Raw genomic sequence first — 18,097 nt, forward strand, 5'->3', positions numbered from 1 at the left:
TTAATTTCAGTGCAGGTCATGATCTCAGGGTCATGAGATCAAGTCCCACTTTGGGCTCCACCCACCCCTGCTCATGTACTCAATCTCTCTAACAAAAACAACAAAAAACAGCATTTGGCTTCTGAATGGCTTTTCTTTTTTCTAAATTGAGATATAATGGATATGTAACATTATATTAGTTTCAGGCATACAACCTAATAATTTGATATTTGTATGTATTGCAAAATGATCACCACAGTAATTCTGGGTTTTCTTTAGATTCAGCATACAAGTGAGATCATATAATATTGTCTTTGACATTTCAATTCACAGAAGGCCCTCAAGATCCATCCATGTTTTCACAAATGGCAATATTTCCTTTCTTTTTATGAATGTGATTCTACTGTATTATTACCGCTGGTAAAAATACATTTTTATTATTTATCCATCAGTGGACACCTAGGTTGTTTCCATATCTTGACTATTTTGAATACCATGGGAGTACATATACTTTTACAAGTTAGTGCTTTTGTTTTCTTCAGATATACCCAGAAGTGGAATAACTGAATCATATGGTAGTTCTATTGTTAATGTTTTGAAAAACCTCCATACTGGTTTCCATCACAGCTGCACTGATTGACGTGTCCACCAAGAGTGCACAAGGGCTCCCTTTGCTCCACATCTTCACCAACACTTGCTAGATCTTGTCTTTTTAGTAATAGCCATTTTAATAGGGCCAAGGTGATACTGTGGTTTTCATTTGTATTTCCTTAATTGGTGATGTTGAACATCTCTTCACATACTTGCCGGCCTCATGTATGTCATCTTTGGAAAAATGTCTATTCATCTTCCCAACCCATGTTTTAATCAGATTATTTTTCTGATACTGAGTTGTAGGAGTTCTTTTTATGTTTTGGGTATTAACCTCTCATGAGATACATGATTTGCAGATATTCTCTCCCATTCAGTAGGCTGGTTGCCTTTTCATCTTGATGGCTTCCATTGCCGTGCAGAGCTTTTTAGTTTGATATAGTCAGACTTATTTTCCTTTTTTTGGTTTTGCATTTGGTTAGATCCGAAAAAATTATCACCAAGACCGATGGCAAGGAGCTTATGACCTTTTATTATTATTATTATTACTGATTCCATCTCTTTACTAGTAATTTCTCTGATTAGATTTTCTGTTTCTTAATGCTTCAGTCTTAGTGGGTTATATAAGTCTAAAAATGTACCCATTTCTTCTAGGTTGTTCATTTCGTTGATGATAGTCTAATACTTTATATTTTCATGGTTTTTATTTTTATTTTGGTCATAACTTCGCATCTTTTTTGTTTGTTTTTTTTAGAGATAGTGTATGACCTGGGGGGTGGGGCAGAGGGAGACAGGAAATCTTTTTTTTTTAATTTTATTTTTTATAAACATATAATATATTTTTATCCCCAGGGGTACAGGTCTGTGAATCGCCAAATTTACACACTTCAAAGCACTCACCATAGCACATACCCTCCCCAATGCCCATAACCCTTAAGCAAGCTCCGTGCTCAGCATGAAGCCCAAAGTGGGGCTTGATCTCACCACCCTGAGATCATGACCTGAGCTGAAATCAAGACTTAGATGCTTTTGATTCTCTCTCTTCTGGGTGAGCTGAAGTATAGATCTGTCCATTTTGTTTACAGTCCTACGTTACCAGTAAACATAAGTCCTGCTGGCCACCAGTGCCAGCAACCAAGAGGTGTCCCCTGGCAGGCAGCCATAAAAATTTGGGTCCCAGATCAGTTCAGGTTCCTTCTGGGAGATACTAGTGAGTTGGAGCAAGACTGAGGGAGAGAGCCAAGATGGTGCCCGCTGGAGAGTATTTCAGTAGGCCCCTCGCTGTATGTAAAGATAACCAGATAAGCCTCTCTCACAGAAAGTCAGGACTTTGCAATTGGCTGCCTCTGCCTTGAGCCTTGGAGCTGGTGGGTCCACACAGGCAAGCTTTTTTTTACAACTAGTCCATTCACTGTAGCCTTGTGGGTCTCAAGCCCAAATTCGTTTTCAAAGCTCGAGGTCTTGGGGACTCATCTCAGGTGTAGATCTTAAAAATTATGGTGGCCGATATGGGATTCAAACCTTCTTGCTTCTTGTGGAGAAACGTTGTGGGGTTTTGAGTCCTGATTGTGGGTCACAATGCCTGGGGTGGGGTTTATTGCAAGATTGTGTCTCGTCCTCTCTTGCCGGCTTTCATGCGGGTTTTCTGTTTGCCTCTTGTGTGGGAGCCACACAGCCTGTTGGTTTTGTTTTCTCTTTCAGAGATTGTTCCCTGTATAGCTGTAGTCTCAGTGAGTCTGTAGGAAGAGGTGCCTTCAGGATCTTCCTACACTGTCCTCTTAAACTGGAACCCCCAGATGGGTTTTAATAGCCGTCTGTACTCTAGTGCCTTTGAGAAAATTATCAACCTCTATGCCTGTTTCCTCATCTCTGTACTGGGAATTCAAGCGCCTACCTCCCAATTGTTGTGAACATTGAATGGATTCAAACTTAATAAATGGATCAGCTGACACCTCAAGTTCACTAGTCCTGGGGCTGTGGCAGAAACCTGTCCCCCACCGTGCCTGGATTCTCTGTATCTGGCTGAGTGGAGGAGGGACCTCAGGGAGGTCCTGCTTCCTCCTAGCACTCTTCCATGTTTTTAATGGTTTTTGTCTTAATCACTTTGGCTTATGGTTGATTCTTTATATGAATCTTATTAAGCTTAGTGACCTGTAAGCAGTTTTTAAAAGAAGTAAGGACTAAAGCAAAATGTTCCTTGAGAACCTTCTCTGCAAAGGAGTTAAAACCTGTGGCTCCTGTCTCAAGGCACTCTTGACCAGAAAATGGTTCATTGCAGCACTGTCTGCTAGAACATTCTGCAGTGGTGGAAATACTCTTGTCTTTACGCTATCCATTGTAGTGGCCATTGGCCACATATGGCTGTTGAGCATTTGAAATGTGGTTAGTATGACCAAGGAACTAAATTTTTAAATTTTAAGTAGCCAAATGTCTAGAGGGTATCAGTGGACAGTTCAGGTCTATAGCTTAGCATAGTGAAGTATTATTAAATGACTCATTCAGGTAGATGGAACAAAGTTGTTTTGTCTTTTCTATAAATTTTTTTAAAAATTTAAATATGGTATTTATATGTAGAAAGACAAAGACCTCTGTAAAAATCTGGGGTTCTCTTTTTAAACACCCATAATTTGAAATCAGCCCTTGGTCCAGCTGAGAGGCACTCACTTCTCAGTCTTATAAATGCTGATTAAATGAAGGCTTATCTAGTCAGTATGTATGTGATAGGTCAGTTATTCAACTGGTGGAAAATGTGCGATCCTAGCTCTGCACCTCATGCTAGGATTCATACGAAAATGCTTAGCCAACTCTTTTGCTTTTTCTTAATGAGAAGGAATGAAATTGTAAAGCTCAAGAGTGAGTGTGGGGTCATGCTAGGATTTCATTTTTGTTTCTCAAGGAAAATTGAAAGAATGGTCTTTGGTCCTCTATGGTACCTCCGTGCAGCCATACTCACCAACCAACGAGTTTCCTAAAGTAGAACGTGTCCGTTACAGCCGAGTCGAAGACCCCACCGAGGACTATGGCACAGACGATTATGCAGGTGAGCTGGCTTCCAGCGGGGACGGAGGCTCAGGAGATAACTCCTGTACATCACCCCACCATGCACAGATCAGCTTCTAGCGATACTCTGATATATTTTCTTCCATCTTCTTTTCTAGTCCTCCCCAAATACTTGCACGTGTATATTCACACAGCACTGTTGTTTTCTTCAAAGCAAAAAGCACACTGCAGAGAGTTTTCATATTCTTTTCTTTCTCTTGTGGTTATTAAGAGCATATTTCCCTGGTGTCACATATCCTCACAACAGATATTTAAAAGACAGTGTAACATAACAGTCCATCCCACGATTGTACTACATTTAATACATAATCTGGGATGTATAGTTTGCTGGGAGTTTTACATTCTTTTAAATAAGGTTTGGATGAACATCATTATTTTATCAGTCCTTGTTTATATCTTTAATTATTTCCTTAGAATGGAGTTCTGAGAATTACTGCATCAAAGGGAATAATCAGTTTGAGAGCTTGGATACATTTTGTCACATTCCTTTCCAGACAAGATGTACCAGTCTATGCTAGGACCAGCTGTGCCTTTATTATACTCCTTCCTGCCAAAATGGAGTAGAAACAAAAAAAGTAAAAAAAAAAAAAAAAAAAAAAAAAAAAAAAAAAAAAAAAAACAGAAAAAACAGAACATTTTAAAAGTTTTATGGCTTTATTAGTAAATCATTTGTCCTCCTTAGTTCTAGGAATTAAACATAATTGTATTGTACCCATTTTTCTATTCAAATCGGCACCAGTTTTCTTATCTCTCACATTTGTCCATACAGTAGTTCCCCCTTAATTGTTTCCTAGTAGTAATACCACTACTACTAAGTAGTATCCCATTACTAATGGTCAGGAAGCTGATGATCTTCTGATAGATCATCGGGTCAGTAATAGCTTTATGCTACATTACCATGCCTGTACCAGTGCCCTGACTTCATTTCATCATGCAGGCTTTGTATCATCTCACATTGTCACAAGAAGATGGACAGATACAAGATTTTATAGTATGTTGATATGATTGTTCTGTTATTAGTTTCTCACTATGCCTAATTTAAAAATTTAATGTTATCACAGGTTTGGATATGTAGGAAAAAAGCATGGTATATATAGGGTTTGGTATTATCCGTGGTTTCAGGCATCCATTGGGGGGCTTAGAAGCTATCCCCTGCAGGTAAGTGGGGGGAGAACTATTATATTTCCTGAAAACATTTCCTCAGTTACTGCTTGCTTCTAAAATGTAGTTTTTTGTTTCGTGTTCTGTTGTTTTGACACCCCCCCAAAAAAAATGGAGTGTAAGGTTTATAGTTTCAGATCTCACTTGTATTTTTTTAAAGAAGTTTTAATCTTTAAAATCAACTGAATATCCACATGCATTTTTTTCTAATCTCTGCTTTTTACATTTGGCCATTAATTCATCTGGAACTTATTTTAGTTTATGATATATAGTATGAGATAAAATTGTCTTTATTTTCCACTAACATTATTGGCTGGGTTATCATCCCATTTTTAAATATTTATTGGAGAGGGAGAAGCAAACTCCCCACTGAGCAAGGAGCCCGACACTGGGCTCAATCCCAGGACCCTGAGATCATGACCTGAGCTGAAGACAGATGCTTAACTGAGCCACCCAGGCACCCCAGGGTCTTTCCTTTATAATAGTAGAATAAATTTTTTTTTTAAGGATTTTTATTTATTTTAAGAGAGGGAGAGAGAGCATGAGAGGGGAGGTCAGAGGGAGACGCAGACTCCCCATGGGGCTGGGAGCCCAATGTGGGACTTGATCCCAGGACTCTGGGACCATGACCTGAGCCAAAGGCAGTTGCTTAACCAACTGAGCCACCCAGGCGTCCCAGTAGAATAAATTCTTAAACCAGGGTCTCTTCTGGTACCCCCGTTTCTGATTTTTTAATCTTAATCCAGTAACACCCACACTATATTTTACTCTCTGTTGAATATTTTGTTTTCATAGTAATTCTTAAGTCCATCTCTAAAGATTCCATTGGAATTTAATGTGAATTTACATGCAATCCCATGGGAAGAATTGTTTAGGTAAGAATTACTTTTACAATATGCAAGTCTTTCCATCCAAAACACAGACCGTGTCCCATTTTACCAAAATCTTTTAATTTTATGTTCTATTCTTCTTTTTAGTGTTATTCCTACATATTTTGGGGTCGTGTTTCTGTTATAATGGAAAAGATGCCGTATTCTCTAACTGGTATCTGCTGGTATCTAGGAAATCTATTGGCCATTGCATATTTATCTTCTATCAGGCTATCTGCTCAACTTTTATTATGTTTTAGAGTTGATTTTCTGGGGCAATTACAGGTATTACAGCCATATCATCTGTATTTTTTTGAAAGGAGTTGATGTATTTGAGAGTGGGAGCACAAAGCAGACTCCCTGCTGAGCAGGAAGCCCCACGTGGGGCGCGGTCCCAGGACCCATGATATCATAGCCTGAGCCAAAGGCAGACACTAAACCAACTGAGCCACCCAGGCACCCCTCTGATTTCTGTCTTGCTGTGCTGACTACCACTTAAAGGAGCATTCAGTGCTCCTGGGATATGACATAACACTTAATGAATTAAAGATAGAAGTACTTCATTAATCACCTTAGCAGAATATCGTAAACATGCACATGGTTCCTTTTATTCTTAACAGATAGTATCCCAGAGTCCATCATAAGCTGGAATAATTCAAGCAAGCTGAGGTAACCGGAGCTCGATCGTGTTAGATTATCTCATTTTGTTTTGAGCTTGTAACATTACTATTCCCGTGATAACTAGCAAACCATTTCATCTTCTCTGTTAGGAGAAAGGACATCCAAAAACATAAACTGAGCCTAATAACCTGTTGCTATATGCCTTCTGGTAGGTTTCCAATTCACATTCTGGGAATCTCAAAATTCTGAACAAACGGTTTTCTATCTCTGTGGTTTTTCTCATTACCTCTCCGAAATATCCACATTGGCACTTGTGAGAGAACAAAGACAATTATTTCATTATTACCCTGCAACCTAGAATGCTAAACTGCATCTGGGACAGTTTAAGATTACAAAAGACAGCACAGCCTGTGAACTGGCCATACAGAGCCCTTTGGCACGTATAAAGCGTAAGTTTAGTGGGGGGCTGGTTAATTGCAGAAATCATCTGGTGAAAATTTAGGGCCACCCATGTTTCCTTTTCTTCAGAGCTGTGACTTTCACCTTCATGAAGAAGTCATCCTGGCTAAAGGCACAGATGGCATTATCATAACCAGATTCCTAGTACTGTTTCCTCAAATTCCAGGGGCTATAGGACCCACAGCTGGCTGAGTTCCAACCCTTACATAGAGACTCTCTCTCCTGCTGTATCATAGCAGAGAGCTGATAGGTCCTAAGTTACACTAGCTCTGGAATTCTATTTAGAGATCAGTTTTAAGGCTTGGGAGAACACAAGGAAGCTGGATTAAGAAGGTGGACCCGGGGCGCCTGGGTGGCTCAGTGGGTTAAAGCCTCTGCCTTCAGCTCAGGTCATGATCCCAGGGTCCTGGGATCGAGCCCCACATCGGGCTCTCTGCTCAGCAGGGAGCCTGCTTCCTCCTCTCTCTGACTGTCTCTCTGCCTGCTTGTAATCTCTGTCTGTCAAATAAATAAATAAAATCTTTAAAAAAAAAAAAAAAAAAAAGAAGGTGGACCCATGTTGATGATGCTGGGCAAGCCACTCTAATTCTTAAAAAGTCTGTTTTCTCACCAGGTAAATGAGGGTGTTTGAATACTAGATTTTTCTCTACGTCATTCCTCCGAGGTTCTACCATTTCAGTAACCGTAGAACAGAGTCCTATAATGACCAAAGGAGATCAAGGTTCAACAGTAAATCCTTTTGATTTAAATAAGTATGGTTCAGACATTTCTGACATATCAACTTACTGTTTGTACATTCTGTGCATGTTTATTACTAGTTAAAATCATGTGAATTTTTAACCGGAAAGAGCTTGAAGATTACAAGCCCAAATGTCCTAAAGTATGGGCAACAAGGAAAAAGGGAGTTAGTTCAAGCAAGCAAAAGGTCTAGCCCATGTCATTAGAAAGCTTTTCATCAGTTATAAAAATCTCCCATCTTTTTGGCTTTTTTTTTCTTCCTGTGAATTCTAACTCTAGACCGAAGAATATGTCATGAAAGATTAGCAACCTTCATCCTAGGTCTGGAATTCTTTAAGCTTGCTTGCATTTTTAAAAATATATGTCTAGTTTTCTTTTGTTGAGTTGCCCACCAGCCTGTGGGTAAGACACGATTTTAAATCTGGGCCTTAAGTACCTGCTTTGTAATCCCAGACCAGACACTGATAACCTCGCACCAGATGCCATAATGATGTTTCTTGCTGGCTACAGCATCTCAGAGGTATTCTGTGATTTTAATGACCATGGGCAAGCCAGACAATCTGGTCCAGGCGTGGAATAATCAGCTTTCTTTTTTCTGTCAACAGCTTAACTTCTCATTTTTCTGTAAATCCAACATTTTTATCATGATGTATATTTAATTGCCATCAGTTCTCTTCCAGTTGCCACAATGACATTGTTCATTGGAATTCTGAGATATGTGTTATCTCCCACAAAGCAGCCATATGTGCCTTTTTGAAGCCCAGGCCATGACTGGATTTTCATTCCTGATACTTAGGTAATTGAGGTTTTCCCCCTAAAACGCCAGGAGTTCATCTCCATGCACAGAGCCATGGTACACATTATTCCTCCTCCTTAAAAGCTCTCACTGCATAAGGAAGAAGAAAGGTCTCCTTTTATACTTTTATACCAAATTCAAAGTAAAACAGACCTGTTTTAAAATGTTTTCCAAGTTTTTTTTTTTTTTTTTTTAAAGGTCCCTGTGACCCTGAGTGCAGTGAGGTGGGCTGTGACGGGCCAGGACCGGACCACTGCAATGACTGCTTAAACTACTATTACAAGCTGAAAAACAACACGAGGTAAGAATCAGCCTGAGTCCGATCCCCCCTGCTGTGTGCTCCCAGCGGTCCCACAGGCTGCACTGAAGCCATGTCTGCTGACGTTCTCCTCCCAGGACCTAAGCTGAGAACAGAGGCTGCTGCCCTAGCCACCGCCTCCTGGTGTCATTCCAAACGTTGAAACCCATACTAAGTGTCCCTGTATGCTGTCAAGCTGCAAATGTCTTTACTCACATTTGGAAGGGCCGTAGGGGAGCGACTAGTACCACACAGGACTGCTCTTCCCTCTAGACCTTTCCATCCATGGATGTCTGACGCTAGACCTCTGTTGGCCCTTCATGAAAACGCCAGCATGCAGCCCAACAGATGCTTTCCCGCATTCCTGTGTGGCAGAGGTGCCGGGCCCTGCTCATCCTCCCTATTCCACTCTGGGCACTGAGGCAGACCTACTTGGTTACCATAACTCTGAGCCCCCAGTGTCTGCCTTGAGTTGTGCAGATCTGTCCACAGGGAGGCTCCTGGGGCAGTGATGGCCCGTCAGAGGCTATCTGCTTCAGAGCCCTGACCCCCTTTCCCTCCTCCTTCAGGGAAGACTTACTACAGGAGCTGACTTGCCATGAGTCCACACTTCAGCCATCCAGACAGACCCAGACACGTTCTAGTTCCTGTTTACATGCATGCTGGCATTTCAGTTCCTTAGAGGAAGGGCCCTTGGCTACTGTAGGACCTCTCATTGCTGAGACCAGCAAAATGCCTAACATTTTACTTGGTACTCAGTAGTAAATATTTGTTGAATGAATAAACAAAGAGCTGTCCTTCAGTTCAGGAAGTTCTTTTTTTTTTTTTTAAATGTATCATAACCAAGTTTAAATATATTTAGATGAATTTAGACAGTAACCCACAGCCACTGCCCCTAGCTCAGAGGATCCGTGGGACAGCACACACAAACAGAAGTAACCGCTTATTAGCAACCTTTTTTGTATAAAATGGTGGTTCCCACATAGTATCCCTCAACCCCATGCCACGACCTTCCTCTTGAGCCTCTAGTTTCTAACCATTATCGCCTTTAAAGAGCTAGTCCCGAACCTGAAAATGATTTGGACCAAGACATGCCTTCCTTAGCGGACTTGGTATTGGGAGGCTGCCTTGCTGCCTGAGCACCCTACACAGGAAAGAGCTTCGACCAGCAGAATTTGGCTCTTGGGATATGGTGTTACCGTCGTGTTTTAAAAAGGATTTTTGAGATCAAGGCTGCTGTTGGTTGAGCATCTCCCAGAGTGCCCAGGACTCCGTCTCTGGTGATGCTGCCCTTCTTTCTTATCATCCCACAATGCAGGATCTGTGTGTCCAGCTGCCCCTCTGGCCACTACCATGCTGACAAGAAACGATGCAGAAAGTGTGCCCCCAACTGTGAGTCCTGCTTTGGGGGCCACGGTGACCAATGCCTGTCCTGTAAATATGGATACTTCCTAAATGAAGAAACCAACAGCTGTGTTCTCCACTGCCCCGATGGATCATACCCGGACCCCAGTGAGTCGATTTCAAATATTTGGGTTTTAGAGAGGAAAGAGAAGGTTTTCATTTGAATGACATTAAGAGGGAAATTGAGGCCTCGCTTATATCTAATAGGATCTCACCAGGTTTTAAGAGAACACATTAGAGTTGTAAAAAAAAAAAAAAATCATTTGTGTAAAAATGCTTATAACTAACTAACTGTCAGGGACTCCTCAGGGCCCCTCCCCACATTCAGTGATTTGCTAGGAAGACCCACAAGACTTACGATGTAGTTGCACCCATGATCTCATAGTTACCATGTAAGATCAGGAAGAGGTACATAGGACAACGGACGCAGAAAACCAGCACTAGCTTCTTAGTTTTCCCCCAGGATGAATTTAAATCCCCCAGCAACAACTGGTTACAACATGTGTGAAATGTAGGCTACCTTTCAATGTGGGAACCTCCTTAGAGCCTCAGTGCCCCCGGGTTGTTGTCACGAAGACACTGTCTAGCTGGCACGTACCAAAATTCCAGGCTCCTACAAGGAAAGCACATGTTCAGCATAAACCATATTGTTTGTACAGTTTAGGCACCATGAGCCACTCTTACCAGGTAGGTTGGTGGAAACCCTCCTGAAATCCAACTCCCAGATTCTAGCCACGGGCCAGCTTCAGATGCAGGCTTTCAAAAGATAGCAGGCGAGCCTGCTTTTTTCCATACAGTAACCAAACGAACCAGGCCGGTATGGTATCAGTGTTATATTTCAGAAAGTTTAGAATTAGATATGTGTCAAAAACTACTAATGAAGGGCCATTAAGAAGGAAACCTTTAAAGTGATAAATGGAGTCAAATGCTATCAGGTATCCCAGCCCACTATGAAAGGCAAAATGAAATCCATTTGCTGAGTTAGAGACAAAACTGAAGAAATTCCAGAGCGAGTAGAGTAGGAGGATCCTGAACTCACCTTGTCCCTCAGACATACTGAGATAACGCTACGTTTGTTCACCTAATTGAAAGGCACCTAGAGTCTGGCAGATCAGACTGGCCACGGTTAACGGTAGAGAGAAGGCCACCTTGAAAAGGGTAGGTAGGATGGAGACATAGTTGGAAATCACACCCCGGGTGCCACTAACTACAAACAGGATGGGACATCACGAGTGTGGAGGAGAGGATCTGACTCCACACGGGGCACGCCCAGCACTAGGAAGAGGAGTCCCCCGCCCCCCCGCCGCCACCATGTCTGGCTTTAGAAACCAGGAGAGCTTAACTCTAGTGGGCCTTAGTTCCAGGAGAGCCTGAAGGCAGTAGGAAATGGAGTCTCCATCATCCTTAAAGATCCAGCATACTAAATAACGCAGCCCAGACAGCACAGCAGAAGCAGTTTGAGAAGTGTCTGCGATTTTAAGTGAAGGAGATACATTGACTAATCTGTCCCGGGCAGGGAGGCACAGAATATTTCTCTAGAAAGAAAGTGCTGGTAGATGGCATTCCTCTCCCCAACACCCCGTCCCCAAGCCCTAGCCAGCTGGATGTTGGTGAAACGTAGCACGGACACTCTCCGTCTACTTCGCTATAGCGCTATATGCTCTTCCCCATCCACGCCAGCTGGCAGTCCTCCCTTCAAAGTGGCCCCTGCCCCACCATACCTACTTGGAGGGTGCCGCTCCCAACTGCCTCACGCCCCGGGGAGTGGGAGAGAAGCCACTCTAACAGCACACTTGCAGTCCCCGAAGTGGAGCTCACAGCTGGCTGCGCAGGAAACAAGCCCTGCCCATGAGTGTCCCCGTCACTGAGCCAGAGGGACTAAGTGCAGACAGCTGGGCTCCCTCCTGGCCCAACTCACCAAGCCTGTCGTCGTTTTAGACCGCCCTCAGCCCTACCCAGGACACTGAGAGCCGGCAGAGGGCATCACTGCGGCGGGCTGGGCTGAAGGCACTTGCCACTTAGCCACAATAGGGAGGCGCACAGAGCCCACACCGAGGACACCCATGGAATGCCTGGTGTTCTGGTAACCAGGGTGTGGCTGCACTATAGGACAACACAGGAGCTCTTCTGAAAACAAGGCCACTACTTTCAAGACCAAGAGACAGAGCTGACCGTCCTACTACTTTAAAAACAAACACCAAGAGACAAAATGAGACGGAGGAATATGTCCCAGATGAAAAAGAGACAAAATCACAGTAAAACAGCCAAATGAAATGGGAATACACAATATGTGTGATAAAGGATTCAAAGTAATTATCACTGAGATACTCACTAGACTTGAGAAAAGAGCCAAGGATCTCAGTGAGACCTTCAAGAAAGAGACAGAAAATGTAAAAAAAAAAAAAAAAAAAAAAAAAACCCAAAACAAAAAACCAGAGCTGATAAATTTAATAACTGAAATAAAAATACACTAAATGGCATCCACAGTAGCTCAGAAGATGCAAAGAAGACATCAGTGGTGTGGAAGATGGTAATGGAAAACAACCCAGCTGACAACAAGAAAAAAGAATAAAAAATGAGAATAGGTTAGGGGAACTCTGTGGCATCATCAAGCATCATAACATGCACCTTTTGGGGATCCCAGAAGGAGAAGAGAGAAGAAGGGGCAAAAAACTTACCTGAAGAAGTAAGAGCTGAAAACCTTCTTTCCCGAACCTGAGGAAAGAAGCAACACCCAGGTCCAGGAAGAAAAGCCCCTACCAAAGTGAACCCACAGAGGTCCACAGCAAGACACACAATAATTAAAATGGCAAAAAGTGATGATACAAGGGAAGGCAAATAAGGCTATCAGCTGACTTTCAGCAGAAACTCTGTAGGCCAGAGAGGAGTAGCATGCTTTATTCAAAGTGCTAAAACAAAAAACCCTACAACCAAGAATACTCTGCCCAGAAAGTACAGAATTCAAAACAGAAGGAGAGAACAGTGTTTTCCTGAAGAAGAAAAGTTAAAGGAGTTCACCCCACTAAATCAGGCGTACAAGAAATCTTAAAGGGAATTCTTTAAATGGAATAGGCCATCGTGTCAAGAAAAAATTATAAAAGCAGAAAAATTGTAGAGGTCAAAGCTAAACAGGGTAAAAAATAATCACTTATAAAGCCACTGTGGAGTTTAAAACACAAAGTAATACAATCAATATCTAGAAAAATTAGACAAGGGAGATATAAAGTAAAACATCACACACATAAAACATGGAAGTGGGAGTTAATTTTAGTACTTTTACAATGTGTTGAACTCAAGCAACCCTCAACTCGATATAGAACCCAGTGGAAACCACAACTCAGAGACCTGTGATATACACAAAGAAATAAAGAATCCAACCATATCACTAAGGAAAACTGTCAACTCACAAGGAAAGTAAGCAAGGGAAAAAGGAAGGAATCAGGAAGAACTCCAAAAACTACTTTCAATATAAGTAAACTAAATACTTCAATCAAAAGACATACAGTGAATGAATAAGAATGAGTAAGAAAATATTACCCATCTATATGCTGCCTACAAGAGACTCACTTCACACATAAGGACACATCCTGCAAGTGAAGAGATGAGAAAACATAAGCCGTGCAAATTGAAGTGGGAAAAAGAACAACTCAGGGTAGCAATACACATTCTTTTCAAGTGCACATGAAACATTCTCTGGCATATATAACATGATAGGCCATAAAGCAAGTCTCACTGTATTTAAGAAGACTGAAATCATATCAAGCATGTTTCCCAACTTAAATGGTATGAAAGTAGAAATCAGTTTTACAAGAGAAAAATGGAAGGGAAAAAAACCCAGATACATGGAGGTTAAACAACATGCTAATTAACCAAAGTCCATGAAAAAAAAAAAAAAAGATGAAATCAAAAATGCATGGAAAAAAGTGAAAAGACAATAGTCTAAACTCTTTGGGAATTAGCAAAAGCAGTTCTAAGAGGGAAATTTATAGTGCTATTAGGGGACTCAAAAAAATGAGAAAAATATCATGTAAAGAACCTAACCTTAAGCCTAAAGGAACTAGAAAAAGGAGAAAGGAACTAGAAAAAGAACAAAGTCCAAAGCCACTAGAAGGAAATAATAAAGATTAGAGCAGATTTAAATGAAATAGAGACCAAAAAAAAAAAGAAAAGATAAATGAAACGAAGACCTGGTTCTTCAGGAAGAAAACAAAACTGATAAATCTTTAAACAGACTTATCAAGAAAAGAGAGGAGACTCAAAGTCAGAAATGAAGGAGGAGAAATAATATCAGAGAAATACGAAGAATTGTAAGAAAACATTGAAAAATTATCTGCCAAACAATTGGACAATCTAGAAGAAATGGATAAATTCCCAGAAACCTACAATTTTCCAAAATTAGGAAGAAAAAGAAAATCTGAGCAGACCAAGTACTAGTAATGAAATTGAATCAACAGTTAAAAACTCCCAACAAACAAAAATTAAGGACCAGATGAATTCACAGGTGAATTCTACAAAGCATTTAAACAAGAGTTAATAGCTATTCTCAAATGATTCAAAAAAATAGAAGAGGAAGTAAAACTTCTAAAATCATCTATGAGGCCGCATTCCCTTGATCCCAGAGCCAGACAAAGACCTTATATAAAAAGAAAACTACGGGCCAGTATCTCTGATGATAACAGATGCAAAAATCCTTAACAAAAGAATAACAAACCAAATTGAATAGTACATTTAAAGAAAAACATTTAGGACGATCAAGTGGGATCTATTCCAGAGAGGGAAGTGTGGTTCAATATTCACTAATCAATATGACATCACATAAATGAGGAAGAACAAAAAAATATATGATCATCTCAACAGATGCTGAAAAAGGATCTGACAAGATACAACATGCATTCGTATTAAAACTTCTCAAAAATGTGGGGTTCAGGGGAACATACCTCAACATAATAAAAGCCGTATTTGATGAACCCACAACTGACATCATACTCAATAATGAAAACTGAGAACTCTTCCTCTAAGACAAAAACAAGACAAGGATGTCCACTCTCACCACTTTTATTCAACATAATATTGGAAATTCTAGCTGCAGCAGACAAGAAAAAGTAATCAAAGACATATGAATTGGTAAGGAAGAAGTAAAACTGTGACTATTTGCAGATAACATGATACTATACATAGAAAATGCTAAAGACTTCACCAAAAAACTGTTGGAACTGATAAATGAATTTAGTGAAGTTTCAAGATACAAAATAATGAAGGAGCAGAAAGAAATGAACGTAACAATCTCATTTGTAAATTGCACCAGAAAGAATAAGATACCTAGAAAGAAATTTAATCAAGGAGGTAAAAGACCTGTATTCTGAAAACTGTGTAAGACACCGATGAAAGAAATTCAAGATGACACGAACAAGTAGATAGATACACCATGCTCATGGATTGGAAGAATATTGGTATACTACCCAAAGCAATCTACAGATTGATTGCAATTTCTATTCAAAATACCAAAGCATTTTTCACAGAACTACAGCAAATAATCCTAAATTCTGTATAGAACCACTAAAGACTCTGAGTAGCCAAAACAATACTGAGAGAGAAGAACAAAGCTGAAGGTATCACAATCCCAGATTTCAAGATCGCCTACAAAGGTAATCAAAACAGCACAGTGCTGGCACAAAAATTAGACACAGATCAATGGAGCAAGATAGAAACCCCGGAAATAAACCAACATCTATTTGTTCAATTACTCTATGACAAAGGAAGCAAGAATACACAATGGAGAAAAGATGGTCTCTTCAGTACATGGTGCTGGGAAAACTGGACGGCAGAATGCAAGAGAAGGAAACGGCACCACTTCCTTACCCCATACACAAAAATAAATTCAAAATGGAATAAACACCTAAATGGGAGACCTGAAACCATAAAAGTCGTAAAAGAAAGCATAGGCAGTAATTTCTGGAACATTGCCCTTAGCGACGTATGTATGGATAGGTCTCTTCAGGCCCAGGAAGCAACAGCCACTATATAGGAACTTCACCAAAATGAAAAGCTTTTTCACACTAAAGAAAACCATCAACAAAATAAAAAAGCAACCTAGTGAATGGGAGAAGATACTTGCAAATGATGTATCTGATAAGGGGTTAATATCTAAAACCTATAAAGAACGTATACGACTCAACACCCAAAATACAATGCAATAAAAAAAAAATGGGCAGAGGATCTGAATAGAAGTTTTTCCAAAGAAGATACACAGATGGCCAACAGACATATGGAAAGATGTTTAGCATCACTCATCATCAGGGAAGTGCAAATCAAAACCACAATGAGAGACCCCTCACACTCACACATTTTAGAATAGCTCTCAAGAAAGAACACTAGTCAGTATCAAGAAACAAATTGCAACAAGTGTTGGCAAGGATGGGAAGAAAAGAGAACCTTAAAGAGCATTGCAGTGGGACTGTAAACTGGTGTGGCCACTGTGGAAAACAGGGTGGCAGCTCCTCAAAAGATTCAAATCAAATGCCATAAAATCCAGGAATCCCACTATGGGAATTTGCCCAAAGAATACAAAAATGCCAATTAAAAGTAATGTATGCACCCCTATGTTTATTGCAACATTATTTACAATAGCCAAGGCATGCAAGAAACCCAGGTGTTCACTGATAGATGAACGCATAAAGGAATATCCATTCATCATACATGCACACATACACAATGGAGTATTATTCAGCCATTAAAAAGAATAAAACCTTGCCATTTGCAACAACATGCATGAAGCTAGAGAGTATAATGCTCAGTCAGAGAAAGAGAAATACCACAGGATTTCACTCTAAGAAGAAAAACAAATGATCCAAGGAAAAAGAGACAAACCCAAGAAGCAGACTCTTAACTATAGAGAGCAGAGTGATAGTTACCAGAGGGGGGTGGGAGGAAGAGTGAAACAGGTGATGGGGGTTACGGTGTACACTTGTCCTGATGAGCACTGGGTGGTATATGAAGTGCTGAATCACTGTATTGTACACCTGAAACTAATATAATACTGTATATTAACTACACTGGAATTAAAAACTTGTAAAAATTGGCATACACACAAACACAGTGGAATATTACCCAGCCATATAGGAGAGTGAGATTTTGCCATTAGTGACGACACGGATGGAGCTATACGGTATTATGCTAAGTGAAATAAATCAGACTGAGAAAGACAAATACCATAGAATTTCACTTGTATGTGGAAGCAAACAAACAAACAAAAATAAAGACCCTTAAATACAGAGAACAACTGGTGGTGGCCAGAGCAGAGGAGGATGGAGGGATGGGCAGAAAAGATAAAGGGGAGGTACAAAGTTCCAGTTATCAAATAAGGAAGTCACAGAGGTGAAAAGTACAGCTAGGCAGTATCGTCCATAATACTGTAATAACACTGCACGGTGACAGATGGGGACTGCAGTTACCGTGGTCAACAGTGAGTAATATATGGAATCATCAAATCAGTCTATTCTATATCTGCAACTAATATAACATTGTTAATTATACTTCAACTGAGAAATGAATAATTTCCTACCAGGCAATACAAATCGAATTTGAGGGGCTTTTTCCACACAAATCTTTTGCAACAAACAAAAATCTGTAAATGAACACGTCACTTCACTTCAGGAGTCTGGGCCCTAATCAGTCATCATTAGGAAACAAACAAAGGTACATTCACTGGAGAATTAAGTAATCCTTGGGCTTTCCTACCTGTTAGTGCTCCGGTAGCACCCTTCTGCTTTATTTCTGAATTCTCGGTAACTAACAAGCGTGTCACACCATGGTGCATGACGATGCTGATTCTCTCCTGTTTCTGCACGACCTAAGAAAGAAGACCCAAGTGTAAATGAATAAGAGTTGTGTTTCAGAAATCAGGCAACAATATTCTTAAGAAGTCAGCGTCCCTTGACTCAAAGGCAAGCATTTTTTCCAGAAGGCAAATGGAGTCTCACTTTACCCTATAGAATGGTGGGTAGGATTTCCGTGTAGTTCCTTTTCCCCCCAAATTTGGAACATGAGCGTCATTCTGATAGAGAAAGGAAAAATAAGAGTGGGGAGGGGAGTGTGAGGGATCCCCAGAAATAAGCAGTATTT

General features: G+C 40.5%; 1 protein-coding gene and 1 long non-coding RNA gene across 6 annotated transcripts in view; one reads left to right on the forward strand and one right to left on the reverse strand.

The window, feature by feature from the left end:
• PCSK5 (proprotein convertase subtilisin/kexin type 5) overlaps positions 1 to 18,097 on the forward strand; it is a 461,872-nt gene that overhangs the window by 277,878 nt on the left and 165,897 nt on the right. For all 5 annotated transcript variants that reach the window (XM_047699471.1, XM_047699474.1, XM_047699473.1 and 2 more), the window contains exons 14-16: positions 3,467 to 3,610; positions 8,473 to 8,575; positions 9,891 to 10,084. In XM_047699471.1, coding sequence (XP_047555427.1) covers positions 3,467 to 3,610; positions 8,473 to 8,575; positions 9,891 to 10,084 — 441 coding nt within the window. The remainder of the gene's footprint in view (positions 1 to 3,466; positions 3,611 to 8,472; positions 8,576 to 9,890; positions 10,085 to 18,097) is intronic.
• On the reverse strand, positions 3,661 to 17,813 carry LOC125083274 (uncharacterized). The gene is made up of 3 exons (XR_007122229.1): positions 17,714 to 17,813; positions 10,497 to 10,589; positions 3,661 to 4,177 (listed from the first exon to the last, which is right to left on the reverse strand). It is a non-coding gene; the product is annotated as an uncharacterized LOC125083274 (long non-coding RNA).

This window comes from Lutra lutra, chromosome 13 (assembly GCF_902655055.1).
Source record: "Lutra lutra chromosome 13, mLutLut1.2, whole genome shotgun sequence".
NCBI lineage: Eukaryota > Metazoa > Chordata > Mammalia > Carnivora > Mustelidae > Lutra > Lutra lutra.